Raw genomic sequence first — 14,081 nt, 5'->3', positions numbered from 1 at the left:
TAAATTACTGTATTTCATAATGGTAAATGTACTATAAAGTGATTTTCAAGGCTTAGTAAAAGATTGCTCAGTGAATTAACGTTCACCTCTGATCATACTCTGTGATTTGCAGGTAATAAGATTGAAGGCCAACTCAGCCTTCATCTTTCCCAAGTTTGATGAATTAACTGCCATAACATCCGGTAACAGTGCCATCTCTTGTTTACAGTGCTAAGAAAAAGCAAAGTTTGGTATGATGACTAAGGGTGCTCATGTACAAAGTTTTTACAACAGACAACAGGCCACATTATCAAATCTAAGGGGTTCTTAGATGATGAGTAACAGAGTGAAAATTGAAATTGAGACACTATGAATCAAACAGTCAACTGACTGGCACATGCACCAAGGTAGGCTTTTGCGATTCCTTAATTGCGATTATTAAGGAATCGCAATTAAGGAATCGCAAAAACCTATGCATGTAAGAATCGCTATAAAAATAGTGATTCCTTAACGTTCCTTAATTGCGACTCGCAAATAAGGAATGCCTTCCCATTCATTCCTATGGGCCTAAAGGCCCTTAGGAATGAATGGGAGATTGCATGCGCAATTTGCGAGTACCAGTAGGTACTCGCAAATTGCTCATGCAATTTCAAGGGTGTCAAAATGACACCCTGTTGCACCCCCGAAAATGTGATGTGCACATATGTTGCGCACACACATGCCCTAAGGGCATGTGTGTGCGCAACATGAAACTTTGAAAAATGCACAAAAGTGCATTTTTCAAAGTTTTTGCAAATTACCATGAAGTTTAACTTCATGGTATTTTGTGCCCCCTATTAACGAAAACGCTAATTTTTTACTTTAATGCATTGCATTTAAGGAAGCTCAATTTGCGATTCCTTAAATGCAATCGCAATTTAAATAATCGTACTTTGGAGATTACTTAAATTGCGATTTTTGCATTTGGGATGATGCATCCCAAATGCAAAAATACCGGTCGCAAAGGGGCAGATTCTGAGAAGCTGCCCGTTTGCGACCGGTTTTTCTTTTGATGCATGTGCCTGCATATCCCTTTCATTAACAGAATGTTGAATCGTAGAAATGATGCAAGAAATAAGGAATGCTTCATTTAGTAGGTCTGGTTAGGTGGATCTATTGTTGGAGAGAGGATAGACGTGTGGGATGTGTTAAGGCCTTTGGTTGTGTGAATTGTATTTGTGTGATCAGCTCTTCATTAGTAAATGAATAAGTGCCAGGGCCCACAGTTTTGCTTAGAAATCCGCGCCTGGTGCTATTGAACATCGGGGGTGCCAAATAATAAGGCAGCGTAGGCTTGACCCCACCTCATGCCTCTTTTATCCCCTACAAGACTCTTGTGTCCCTTTATTTCACTCTTTCGAATTATTTCTCATGCCTGATTTCTTTCTCTGTCACTGTATTTCTGTTACTCTACCTCCTTATCCCACATTGGTGTTTTTCTCTCTCTTGCTCTGGGTCAAAGTCCTATAATAAGTGTAAGTTTAAGAAATGGGCCCATTAGTGATTATTGGACGCGCAAAAGTGTGGAAGGGGTTCCCTCCTACCCATTCTCAATCGAAACAGGCACCTGCCAGGGATGCCCCAATCCCTCTTCTATTTGGTCTAGTAGTAGAGCCCCTGACAGAGTGTATACAAGGAGATGCTCAGCAGCTGAAATCTCAGTATGAAAACAAACAGATTTGCAGAAAAACTGTGAAACTCACAATTCAGATGGAACTGGTCCCATCGGAATACAAAGGCCACTAGTAATGAAGTCCTAACTATGTTAGTCTTGCTAAGTGACCTACCAATAAATTATCTGTTTGTGACAGAGTACTGTATCGGATTATTCATTAAAATAAGGTGACCTAGGAAAAGTTGAGAAGTATGGTAGGGGAAAAGTTAAGTTTGTATTGAAAAAAATAATGAAGAGCCTTATTGACAATCATTTCTCTCATTGAACACAAATCTGTAGGCTCTTTTTCTACCTCGTTTTGTCAACTCTGATATGGCTTCTTTGTTGAGGCATAATGACATTATGCAAATCGCTATATTTGGTTGCAACATGCACCTCCATACAGAGCATTGAATCACCACTGAGCTGTACATATAGTAGCCATCTTTGCTGGTATTCAGTGTACCTGGAATGATTTGTTTGACTTGTGAAGATAATCTCTACTGAGTCAACGCCTTGTAAATGTCATATACTTCTTGCACTGCTCTTCCCTCTGTGTATTGTGTTCATGCTCCATTTATGTGCTTTGCTATTAGTTTGAAACTGCTGCCCAATTAACAGTGTACATTAACGATGGACTACAACGATCTATAGGTTTTACACATTAGAATAAAAACAAACTAGAAAACAGTTTGAACAGTTCTAAGCACTGTACTTACTTCATCTTTATCAGCATCTTCATGATCTATTTCAAAAGACTGTGAAGGTAACTTTTCAGGTCTAAAATCAGCGCTGCAATAACAACGAAAAAGAATGTGAATTTCTAGAATACAAACATAACAGTTTAAAATTAAAGGCATTTTAAATTTCGTAGAGAAGATATTTGTGTTTATAAACGTGGATACAATGACCTGGGTAGTTTAATAGTGAGACCAAGAGAGGTGAGTGAGTGAGTGAGTGGGAGATAAAGAGAAACAGTAAGTTTGTATGGCTATTGAAGTGGGAGAGAGAGAGAGAGAGAAAAAGGGAATGAGCTAGAGAGGGAGGCAGAGGGAAAGAACAAAGATAGAAAGAGACCAATCAAATGACAGAGAAAATGAATGAGAAATGGATGGATGGAGGGACAAGTTAGTGTTACTTTCTGACTGGAAGGTGCACAAGGTTAATGGATTGATGTGGTATAGATGTATAGAGACAGACAGGCTGACAGACAGACAGACAGACAGACAGACAGATAGATAGATAGATAGATAGATAGATAGATAGATAGATAGATAGATAGATAGATAGATAGATAGATAGATAGATAGATAGATAGATAGATAGATTGATTTTCAATAGCTTTATTGCGTGAATTGTGGAAATCATTACACAAAATACAAACTTATTTTACAGAAATAAAACTCTGTTGTTATGGTTTCCCAACACCAAAAATAAATAATAATAATAAACACAGATCCAATATAAAAGTACAATTACAACCTCAACTTCCCTCATAAAATTACGTGAGTTACAATATATTATTTCTTCATCGAACCATTTAAAGCCTCCCAGAATTGGTTTCCAACCTAAATGGAAACTAGAATGCTTCATTAATGAATCTGTTATGGCTTTGCTTTAAAATTGGCTTTAGGAATAGTTTTCGAGGTAACATTAAATCAGGGCAGATTAATAAACAATGTGGTAAATTTTCATAACATTACAAATGTCAAACACACTCGCATCATCGCAACTCTGAATTCCAGCACTAGCATTGTGATTACATTAGACCTGTCCTACCCTCATCAGACGAAGCAAACGTCTTCTGGTGGGAAAAGATATCTTAAACATATATTCAGCAATTCCTGCATGAAGTTTAAACGTATGCAAATGAGGCAATGAGCACTTTTTAGTAATGAAGCCTGAATCAATTCTATAAGAGATCAAAAGGTCTATTTTCAATATAGCTTAATAGCCCACAGTAGCGGGCTGCACTGGCCAATAAAGCACTACTCTAGAGCATTCGGCTTGGGCTTTTAACAAGGGAGCTGGTCTTTAATGGCAGGTATAGCCATGAAGATATGAGAACATTCCACCCCATCAGGGTAGAATGTCCAAATTAGTAAAAACAAAGGCTTCACTAAGCCTGAAGTGGTTGAAAACCCCTTGGACTTCGTGAGGCCTTTACTCACAGCTGTTGCTGTGCATGTTCTACAGCTAACATCCACGCAGGGCATCAGCTGTTAGCTTCTTGAACATTCACAGCAAGCGCTGTGAAAAGGGGCTACAGTGAGCCCATGGATCACCCCGGATTGGCTGAACTGCTTTTTATAGTTCAGCCAATCCAGGGAGACTCAGGAGCTGAGCAGCATCCCCCCTCCCTACTTCTGATACTCAAGTGACTCTGTACTAGGAAGTAGAGGGAGCAGGGCGGGCTCTAGGGCGGTGCGATCGGTGCCACTGCACCGGGCGCTGACTTGGGGTGGGGGCGTCATTTTTTACGAGTATAATATAATTTTTTAAAGACCTGCTGCCGCGTTCCTGGCATCAATTAAAATGTCAAGATAACTCAGCTGATTAATCGTCTTCCTTCAAAGAGACCGGAGGTTTGTCTAGTGGAAGTTTTGAAAAAGCGTGTTACGGATGTGCACATTCTTCACGAGAAAGAAGCAAGAAGATGACCGTTTCTCCACAAAAAGAATTTATGTTTATGCGGGCTTAAGTGCTATACATTGGGTAATATTAACAGATGTTACAGCGCTTAGAAATGGCACACGTGCGGTATGGAGAGCTATGTTGAAACACGTTGTTGTTTATTATTATTGGTAATGTGTTTGTTTGCTTTGGTCTTTTAAGTGCAATCGATAATTTACTGTTTTGCTTTTGCTTCCGCCCTGCGCATCTTGGTTTACCGCAAGTGGGATGAAAAAGGTGGATGGTCTCTAACAGGGGTGTGGCTGCTGATCACAAAGTGCACATAATGTAAAGAGGTCAGTGAGTTACTGCTTTTGCAAGAGAGATCCTTTTGTTACTACAGTTTGTAAGTCAAAATCCTTATATAGAACATTGAGCTAATTATTAACCGTCATCAAAGAGTTCAATGCAATCTGCATATGTTAGAGCTACATGTTTTCTTCATAGTCTTTCACTTTTCTAATCTTGCCAAAAGGGTTCATTTAGGTAGAAAACCATTCTTATTATTGAAGAAAGAACCTCTGACAATGGTGTTATGTTTTATATTCTGAATTAGGCTTTTCCAGAATAAGGCCTCAAATTATATTGCCTACCAGTATCGTGGAAATGTCACTCCTACACTACACCTAGTAGTGCTGTCTGATGTTACATTTCCTGTACACTGATTTACACACCTATAATTATCTCTGTGCAATGTGTGTGTGATGTAAAGTGGTACAAAAGGGGATTGTGCTGGACGGAGCATCCGAACCAATCAAACACTCACACCCAGTGAACAGATCTGGGTTTAATCCATCACCGTTCTTTAGCCCACTCTGCCACCCCAGTTCAGACATGGCAATATGCAAATCAGTCTGACCCTGTGCCTCATGGGAACAGTCCAAGCCCGAACTGCCAAGCCATGCCTTCCCTGGACCGGAATCAAGCTTCCTAGGACCGGTTTCTTGCTTGGTGAGCAAAATAACGATGGATTAAACCCAGATCTGTGACTGGGGGTGAATGTTTTGCCATTGTGCAACATTCCGTCCATCATCTTGTGTGTTATGCTGTTCACCCTTTGTGGGAAGTGTATGCCCAGACGTGGGTCCCGTGCTCACTACGCCACTGGATTGAAGCAAGCCTGGCTGAAGACGGCTGGAATGCCAGAAACCGGTCCTAGGAAGCTTGATTCCGGTCCAGGGAAGGCATGGCTTGGCAGTTCGGGCTAGACTTTTCCCATGAGGCACAGGGTCAGACTGATGTGCATATGGCCATGTCTGAACTGGGGTGGCAGAGTGGGCTAAAGAACGGTGATGGATTAAACCCAGATCTGTTGACTGGGTGTGAGTGTTTGATTGGTTCAGATGCTCCGTCCATCACCACCCCCTTTTATACCGCTTTGTTCGCCATAAGTTGGCAGGGTATGCTCATACGTTGAGCCCCTTGCTCACTTTGCCACTGGATTCAAGCAAGCCTGGCTGAAGACGACTCGAATGCCAGAAACCGGTCCTAGGAAGCTTGATTCTGGTCCAGGGAAGGCATGGCTTGGCAGTTCGGGCTGGACTGCTCCCATGAGGCACAGGGTCAGACTGATTTGCATATGGCCATGTCTGAACTGGGATGGCAGAGTGGGCTAAAGAACGGTGATGGATTAAATCCAGATCTGTTGACTGGATGTGAGTGTTTGATTGGTTCAGATGCTCTGTCCATCACCACCCCATTTTGTACCGCTGTGATGTAAAGTGCTCTGACACCTTACACTGGTATGAGTGGTGCTATAAACCTAAATGAATTTTGAGAGATGGTGGCTATGGAAACTTAGGGGCACTGTCAGAGGGTGCCAGTGAGGGAATCCATGTCAGAGGTGGTCATGGGGGGGGGGCGCCAGCAAACATTGTCGCACAGAGCACCACCAGTCTTAAAGCCGGCCCTGAGAGGGAGAAAGGCTCCAGTGTGCCCTACAGCACAGTCATCATCTTCAGTGGAGCTTTCAACATGCCAGTGTTCTAATATTAATTTTTTTAATGTATACCCTTCTTCACCTGCCTTCCAGTCTTCTAACAAAAAATCTGTCACAGATTTCTACATGTGCTCACTCAAAGTCCCACACATCTGGGGAAAATTGGCCACGTCTTCAACTCTTTGCTCAAGGCATTGCCACTTAGTATGTCATCAGCGCTGGAGTAACAGAAGCCGCTGTCACATGCGTGCTGCCCAGTTGTTACGTCATCCATTCTGGCCCTATGTAGGCAGCCTAAATGCCATAACCGTTTGCCCCATCTGAATGAAGTACAGGCTACAGTGGGATACAAGAATCTTCTATATAAATCAAGGATTCCAAGATTCATGGATCTACCGCAGGATCCAAGGATCCAAATTATCAAGGATCTACTACAGGATTTGAGGACCTCGCAGGCTATTAAAGACATACTCTGGTATATTGAAGTGCTTAGCTTTCTTCCCTTTTGATGAGAGGAGGCCTTTGCTTGGACTCTACTCTTCACTTGTACTCCTGTGCTGGGCTCAGTTCTTCTCCCGTGTTCCTGTCTCTCCAGTCAAGATTATTTTCACTCCAGGTGTTGAGAACATATTTCCAAAAGTAATCTGTTTCCCTTCTACAGTGTCATTTAAAAGATTTGCCTGGCACCCTTGGAAATATTTGACCGCTCTGAGCAATGTTCTTTGAGGACTCAGGTTAGTGAGGGCTATAGAGAGGGTGATACTATTTGCTTGGATTGTGCGCTGTTGCATAAAGTCCCCTGCACCTATATACTTGGATTCTGTCACACCCTCAGAGTCATGCAGTAACACATTTCTCTTGGTCTTTTGCAGAGCTGTATGCAGATCATATGTGAATCTTTGTTTCTGATCGGTGTCCCAAGATTTGGAGCATTAACAATTGCTTCAGGACATCAGAACTACACCAGTCTCGTAACAATTCTTTTAACTTAAACAAGATAAAGTTCTGTGACATTGATATGTTGAAAATGTACAGTAAGACATCAGTCACTAGAGTAAATCTTGTGTGTCTCATTTCATGTAGAATGTACCTTTCAAGTGAAATCTATGTAAATGTGTGCATTTTAAGTATCCGTAGTCTTGTGTTGTGTTTAGAATAGAAAAGTTTTCTCTCTCGAGATTGCAGAAAATCCAGGAGACCCCCAACCCGAAAAGGCAAGCCCTGTGACTATGAAACGACTTCGTCTTTTGTGTGCCTTGTCTAATATCCCTACCCCTTCCTCCTCTTTTTGCTGCCGTCAGCACTGAGTGCAGTCTTAAACATGCTTAGGACCGTCCATGTGAAATTAAACTTGTGAGTTTCATGGCCTTCATGTAGCAATCTTCAGAAGTTAGCAATAACTTAGGTCTGGCAGAATTAAATGTATATTTCACAAACAAATCTTTGATTTTCATTCTAGTTATCTTCGCCTATGCACTTTTCAAGTGCATTGAATTATGATACTGAAATAGAATCCTCTAATTCTCTGGTTATGTCCAGCTAGGAACTTAGGGGGTCATTAGTATATTGGGCGGATCGCCGCCGCCAGGCCGGCGGTGTTGATCCGCCCGCCAAATGTCCCTGGTTCACTCCCGCCATATTAGTATGGCGGGGCGCACCGCAGGTCGGATGGAAAGCCCGTCCACCGCTTTTATGCCGGTCGGATTGCAGACCGGGCGGAAAAGGAACACAATATGGTGGAGGTGCCTTGCAGGCACCGCCATCCATATCACTACGGCTGCGGTTGTATGCTTTTCCATGGTGGAGACTCCGACATGGAAAGGCATGCAGGAATTCAATGTTGGGGCCTGTTACGGATCCCCAGGAGGGTGGGATGCTGCACTTGGGGGGTACTTATGGTAACCCCCTACATTGCCATGCACAAGGTGGCAGGTACCACATGGTGCCTGTCACGTTGTGCAGTACAAAGCACAACATGCATATTTGATGTTGTGGCGGGTGCTGTACAAAGCACTGCCCGCACAATGTTAAATGTGCAGGATGCGACCATCAGGGTGGTGGCTGCATCCTAATGGCCACAGTGGGGCCGCTGCACCTTCGGGGGGCGGTCCCGTTTACCGTTACGGTGGCGGGCGGACAAAGTCCTCGCCATGGTAATGGACCCCAACATTTGAAATCTCAGCTTCTATAGTAGGAGGACAGCCTCATTTCCAAATGAAAGCTTCTACCTCCACTGTCTGAGGCATTGACAGGCTGTCTCTTAATCGCTTGCCTGTTATACTTTTATATTTGATCCACTTATAAAAGGCAAAGACAGACGTCCTGGAGTTCAGAACACTAATGAAAGTACAATCTTTTCTACAAAGACTTTAATCAAAGGTCTAAAAGTCAAGGCTACATATGAATTGTAAAAATGCACCAAACAGGCCACTGCTGCAAGAGCCTTGGCAGAGACGTTTTCTAGGACAGTCTTAAATACAATACTAGATAATTACATAACTTTACCATGGTCAATTTAATATATTTTAACCATCAATTTTAATTCAATTTCCACTTTCTATGCATATTATTTATCTATATATATCTAAGATTGATAGATAGATAGATAGATAGATAGATAGATAGATAGATAGATAGATAGATAGATAGATAGATAGATAGATAGATAGATAGATAGATAGATAGATAGATAGATAGATAGATAGATAGATAGATAGATAGATTTCCATTACTATTCAACTTCGAATCAGGCTCATATATTTGCTAGAAGCAAAAGTGTATACTAACACCAACTCTCTAAACAAGACTTGTGTATGAAAGTGGAAGCAGTTAAATAATGTCAGCCTGGTCTTAAGAACTGATGGGAAATATGAACAGCTTGGTTGTCCAAGAACCTTATGACCTGGCTCCTTCTAATTTTTCTAAACACTCATATTTTTCAGCCATATTGTATTTTTAGCATCTTGAAGACCAATGTGGGGCATAAGACGTGCTTCATAAATCATGGTTCAATTTCAATTACATTTTAATATCAATAAATCTTTTGTCTGTAAACATTTTGAGCAAAGTATATCGCTAACAAAAAAAGGAGAATTCATTTTAATTTACTTCATTCGTGTTCTTATATTAATTTGTTTCATATTAACTGCAGTTACAAATTGGCGGTACTACAGTCACAATTTATAAAGTGTTTTAAATACATACAGTGTCAAAAACTTGGTGTCTAGTTGTGGGTTTCAGGACGCTTTCTTTGAGACTCTGCTCTAGCTCATAGATATTTGCTTCTTAATTTACTCAAGGAAGTGGAATACACTTTCTGGACAAATCCTAGGTAGTTCATTTGTATGTGGAATTATGAAGATAATTGGTTCTCATTCTAATCAGCTACCATTAAGGTGTCCTTTTGTAAAGTTTTTATGTGTACAGAAAAGGCTAGAAAGATAGTCTCACCTGTGAGTGGGGAGTGAGTTACAAAATACCCATACAAGTGCAGGTCTGAACAGTTTGAACTGTATTTTTTAGTAATGCTATAGTACAATGAAATAGTCATGCATCCAACAGTTAAAAAAAATCACAGACGAAGAAATACTGTATTTTTACGTGTGACTGCCCTTTGAAAGGTCTGTTTAAGAGTGGCACAAGGAATAGAAACTAAAATCATACTCTCATAGGATTACTCCTATTTTAGTCGCAGTTTTCCAACATTTTAGAATCGTATTCTAGCGTTTATCAAATACGTCAGTACCGTCATAGATTTTCTTGAAAGCTTCTGTGTGAAAAATTTTAAATGCAGAATTTTAACTATGCGTGTAATTTGCAAAGCGCAAATTGAACGCAGAGGCGTGTTTGCACATTTAACTTTGTTTCTCCATTAGAAGACATGTTTCGTCATGGCAAAATTATTTTGGATGGAGTGCCCCATTCAATATAAAGATCCAGGTCCTAAACACATACATACTCCTGCCCTTGACTGCACTGGATTTCTTGCATTTTCAGGTTGAGAAACTACCTGAACATTGGTGGAGTACCTTTTAGTGTTCACCTATTTGTATGTATGGCCCTTAAGACAGCTGTAGCTATTTCCTCAGACTTTTGTTTTGCAACAACAACAAAAAACTACACAATATGCATAGTTTGATGGTTTTTGGTGAGAAGGTTTCATCCAATTGGTCCGTTAAGTTAAATTTACATTTTTTTAAACCCACCACACCATACTGCATGGAGCAATGAGTCAACCCACTTTTACCCATTGGATCTTTTCACTTTGAGTGACTGTACATAGCATGCGCCTATTGTGGACATTCACCAAAATGTAGTTCCTTTCTCTTCAGAGACAAAGCGTCTTTAAAGTATGCCTTTTTATTTATTTTGTATGTTAATCTTAAATACCAGTAAGGTAATGATTTATTTCCCATCTCCTTTCTAAAGTTATTAAGGGCCTGATTACAAGTTTGGCGGTCCATGGGACTGCCATATTCACGGTGGAGGTGCAGTGGCGGTTGAGGACCGCCGCACCAGCGGTCCAACCACCGTATTACAAGTACGGTGGTCGGACCTCCAGAGACCCGGGGTTTGAGCCCAAAATATGCTTGGTGGTGCTGCTGCAGGTTCTGAACTGGGATGGTGCAGTGAGCTAAAAAACGGTGATGGATCAAGCCCTGATCTGTTGACTGGGTAGGAGTGTTCTGATTAACTCAGATACTCTGTCCATCACCACCCCCTTTTTGTAATTATTTTGGCCACCATGAGTGTGGAAGGGTATGCTCAGACATGAGTCCCTTGCTCATTGCACCATCAGGATTCAAGCAAGCCGGGCCGAAGACGGCTGTAATGCCAGAAACCGGTCCCCGGAAGCTTGTTTCCTTTCCTGTGAAGAATTGGCTTGGTAGTTTGGTCTGCCCTGTTCCCATGATGCACTGGGCCAGGGACAGACTAATTTGCATATAGCCAGGTTCTGAACTGGGATGGTGCAGTGAGCTAAAAAACGGTGATGGATCAAGCCCTGATCTGTTGACTGGGTAGGAGTGTTCTGATTAACTCAGATACTCTGTCCATCACCACCCCCTTTTTGTAATTATGGTGGTGCTGCTGCAGCACCACCAAGCATATTATGAGTTTCCTCACTGCCCTCCTTTTCATGGCGGTGAGCCCGCCATGAAAAAGGTGGTGGTGAGGAAACCGTACCTCAGTGCACAGGAGTGCATGCAGGGGAATACATGGTGTGCCCCCATGTCTTTCTGCACCCCCAAATTCCTGCACGGCATGGACTTTACAGTCCATACCATGCTGGAAAGCGTGGTTGCTTTCCAATGGTGCTGCCTTTCTAGGGCTCTCCTATGAGCCTTTAAAAGGCAGTGCCGTGGGCCAGCTGTGGCATGACCACCTGACCAGATTACGACTTGTAATCTGGCGGGCGGGCGGCAGTGGAGTGTGATGGTGGGGGAGTGGGGCAGTGGCATACTGCCCCGATCCCACACCGCAAACTCATAATCAGTGCCTAAGTGTTAAAGTACTGAATACTGTGCTTTGAGGACTGAATACTGTGGGGTTTTTTTCTTGTCTCATTCACAAATAATCATAATAATATGCAAGATATTGGGCGGTTGGTTGACTGGAGCATGAGTTCTGGTCAAGCTGCAATCATAATGCTCATTGGGTGAGGCACAAACCCACCCATAATTAACCTATGCTCCACCCTCTAGTAGCTTGGCACAGAGCAATCAGGCTTAACTTTGAGGCAATGTGTAAAATATTTGTGCGAGATTCAAAAAGAGAAGGGGAGGTAGAGGAAAAACAGCTAGGTTCGCCCTCCACAGCCTAATGTACACAAAGAAACAATCTGAAGGAATCAGATCAAGAGAACCTAGCTGACAAATGAGACATTTCCAGAATGGGATATGTCTCAAGGTAGACAAGTTGGACAGGGGAAAAAAACTTTTTTTCTTTATAGTCCCCTCACTCACCGGAGTTTCCTCACGGTGACATGCTTCATCATAGGGGCTTCCCAACCCGCTGCGGGTTGAGGCGTGCTACAACTAACGGTATTGCGTAGGAGCACTTTTAATTGTAGACTATGTGTCGTGCCATGTGAAAAAAAGTTGGGAAGGAAGTGGAGTGGTGAGGGTTAAAAATATCCTACTAGTGAGCTAAACAAACTTTATTCATGCGCCTAGCGGATACATTAAAAGTGGGGTGGTTTACTAGGTGGGCTGGTTCTATTATGAAAAACAGTACCCTAGCAAAGAGTCAACTAGTTTCAAGCTGTACCCCTCAGCTCTTCTTCAGGACTTCACAGGGTCCCGCCCTGTGAAATGCCACTCCAAAAAAGTGATAAGTATGCCTACTTTATTATAAGATTATACATACTATTTTTTCTGCAATTCAATGGCATACGTTTTTTAAGGCTAAACTAGGCCTCATGGTCAAACGTGGGAAGGATATGGAGTCCACGTAAACACTTGTTACGATGCTCCTCCTAATCGGAAAACCTACTCTGCTTCCCTCGAGGTCTCGAGGTCTCGAGGGAAGCCGAGTAGGTTTTCCGATTAGGAGGAGCATCGTAACAAGTGTTTACGTGGACTCCATATCCTTCCCACGTTTGACCATGAGGCCTAGTTTAGCCTTAAAAAACGTATGCCATTGAATTGCAGAAAAAATAGTATGTATAATCCTATATTAAAGTAGGCATACTTTTCACTTTTTTGGAGTGGCATTTCACAGGGCGGGACCCTGTGAAGTCCTGAAGAAGAGCTGAGGGGTACAGCTCGAAACTAGTTGACTCTTTGCTAGGGTACTGTTTTTCATAATAGAACCAGCCCACCTAGTAAACCACCCCACTTTTAATGTATCCGCTAGGCGCATGAATAAAGTTTGTTTAGCTCACTAGTAGGATATTTTTAACCCTCACCACTCCACTTCCTTCCCACCTTTTTTTCACATGGCACGACACATAGTCTACAATTAAAAGTGCTCCTACGCAATACCGTTAGTTGTAGCACGCCTCAACCCGCAGCAGGTTGGGAAGCCCCTATGATGAAGCATGTCACCGTGAGGAAACTACGGTGAGTGAGGGGACTATAAAGAAAAAAAGTTTTTTTCCCCTATCCAACTTGTCTACCTTGAGACATATCCCATTCTGGAAATGTCTCATTTGTCAGCTAGGTTCTCTTGATCTGATTCCTTCAGATTGTTTCTTTGTGTAAAATATTTGTGCAACATTTCAAACAGTAATAAAGAGAAAACACCACACCAAGTTAGAAAAATAGAGGGATTTTTAATAAATAGAACAAGACCACAATGACAAAACCTCATTCAGTGGGACTGGAGATATTCATTTTTAAATATGTTGGTGAAAATATTGCCAAAAAGCACAAAGCACCAACTGTGGATATCTGGTCAGCCAGACAGGAACAAAGTCACATGTTCAGTCCAAATACAATGGAGTGCGGGCCAGATACAGGGACCCAGTTATTTCCATTGAGCGTTACGAGGATACATATTGCGCAGACAAAGGCATGAGTCAGTTTGGAGGTGCGGTGAGGCTGCAATGTGAGGTCCTGCTTCTATGCCGAGGATCCCGTTGATGTGAGCACGTGAAGCGAAGTCCGGAATCGAGGATGTGTTGCGCAGTCAGGGTGATGCGTCAGTTCTGAGGAGCTGTGAGACTGCGATGTGGAGGTCATCGTTAATGTTGAGGCTGCTGTTGACGAGGATGCCAGGCCCTGCGGCGAGGATGCACTGCATAGAGGTCATCTGAAGAGGCTTCCAAGGCATTGCAGATCTTTGTGAAGGGTCCAA

The 14,081-nt window shown here is 42.3% G+C and overlaps 1 protein-coding gene across 7 annotated transcripts in view; it reads right to left on the bottom strand.

Annotated features, from left to right (window-relative positions):
* DOCK10 (dedicator of cytokinesis 10) overlaps positions 1 to 14,081 on the bottom strand; it is a 1,735,912-nt gene that overhangs the window by 926,486 nt on the left and 795,345 nt on the right. For all 7 annotated transcript variants that reach the window (XM_078665953.1, XM_078665951.1, XM_078665949.1 and 4 more), the window contains exon 5: positions 2,392 to 2,464. In XM_078665953.1, coding sequence (XP_078522079.1) covers positions 2,392 to 2,464 — 73 coding nt within the window. The remainder of the gene's footprint in view (positions 1 to 2,391; positions 2,465 to 14,081) is intronic.

Source organism: Lissotriton helveticus, chromosome 11, assembly GCF_964261635.1.
Source record: "Lissotriton helveticus chromosome 11, aLisHel1.1, whole genome shotgun sequence".
Taxonomy (NCBI): Eukaryota; Metazoa; Chordata; class Amphibia; order Caudata; family Salamandridae; genus Lissotriton; species Lissotriton helveticus.
This window is presented reverse-complemented; position numbering and strand designations above follow the sequence as displayed.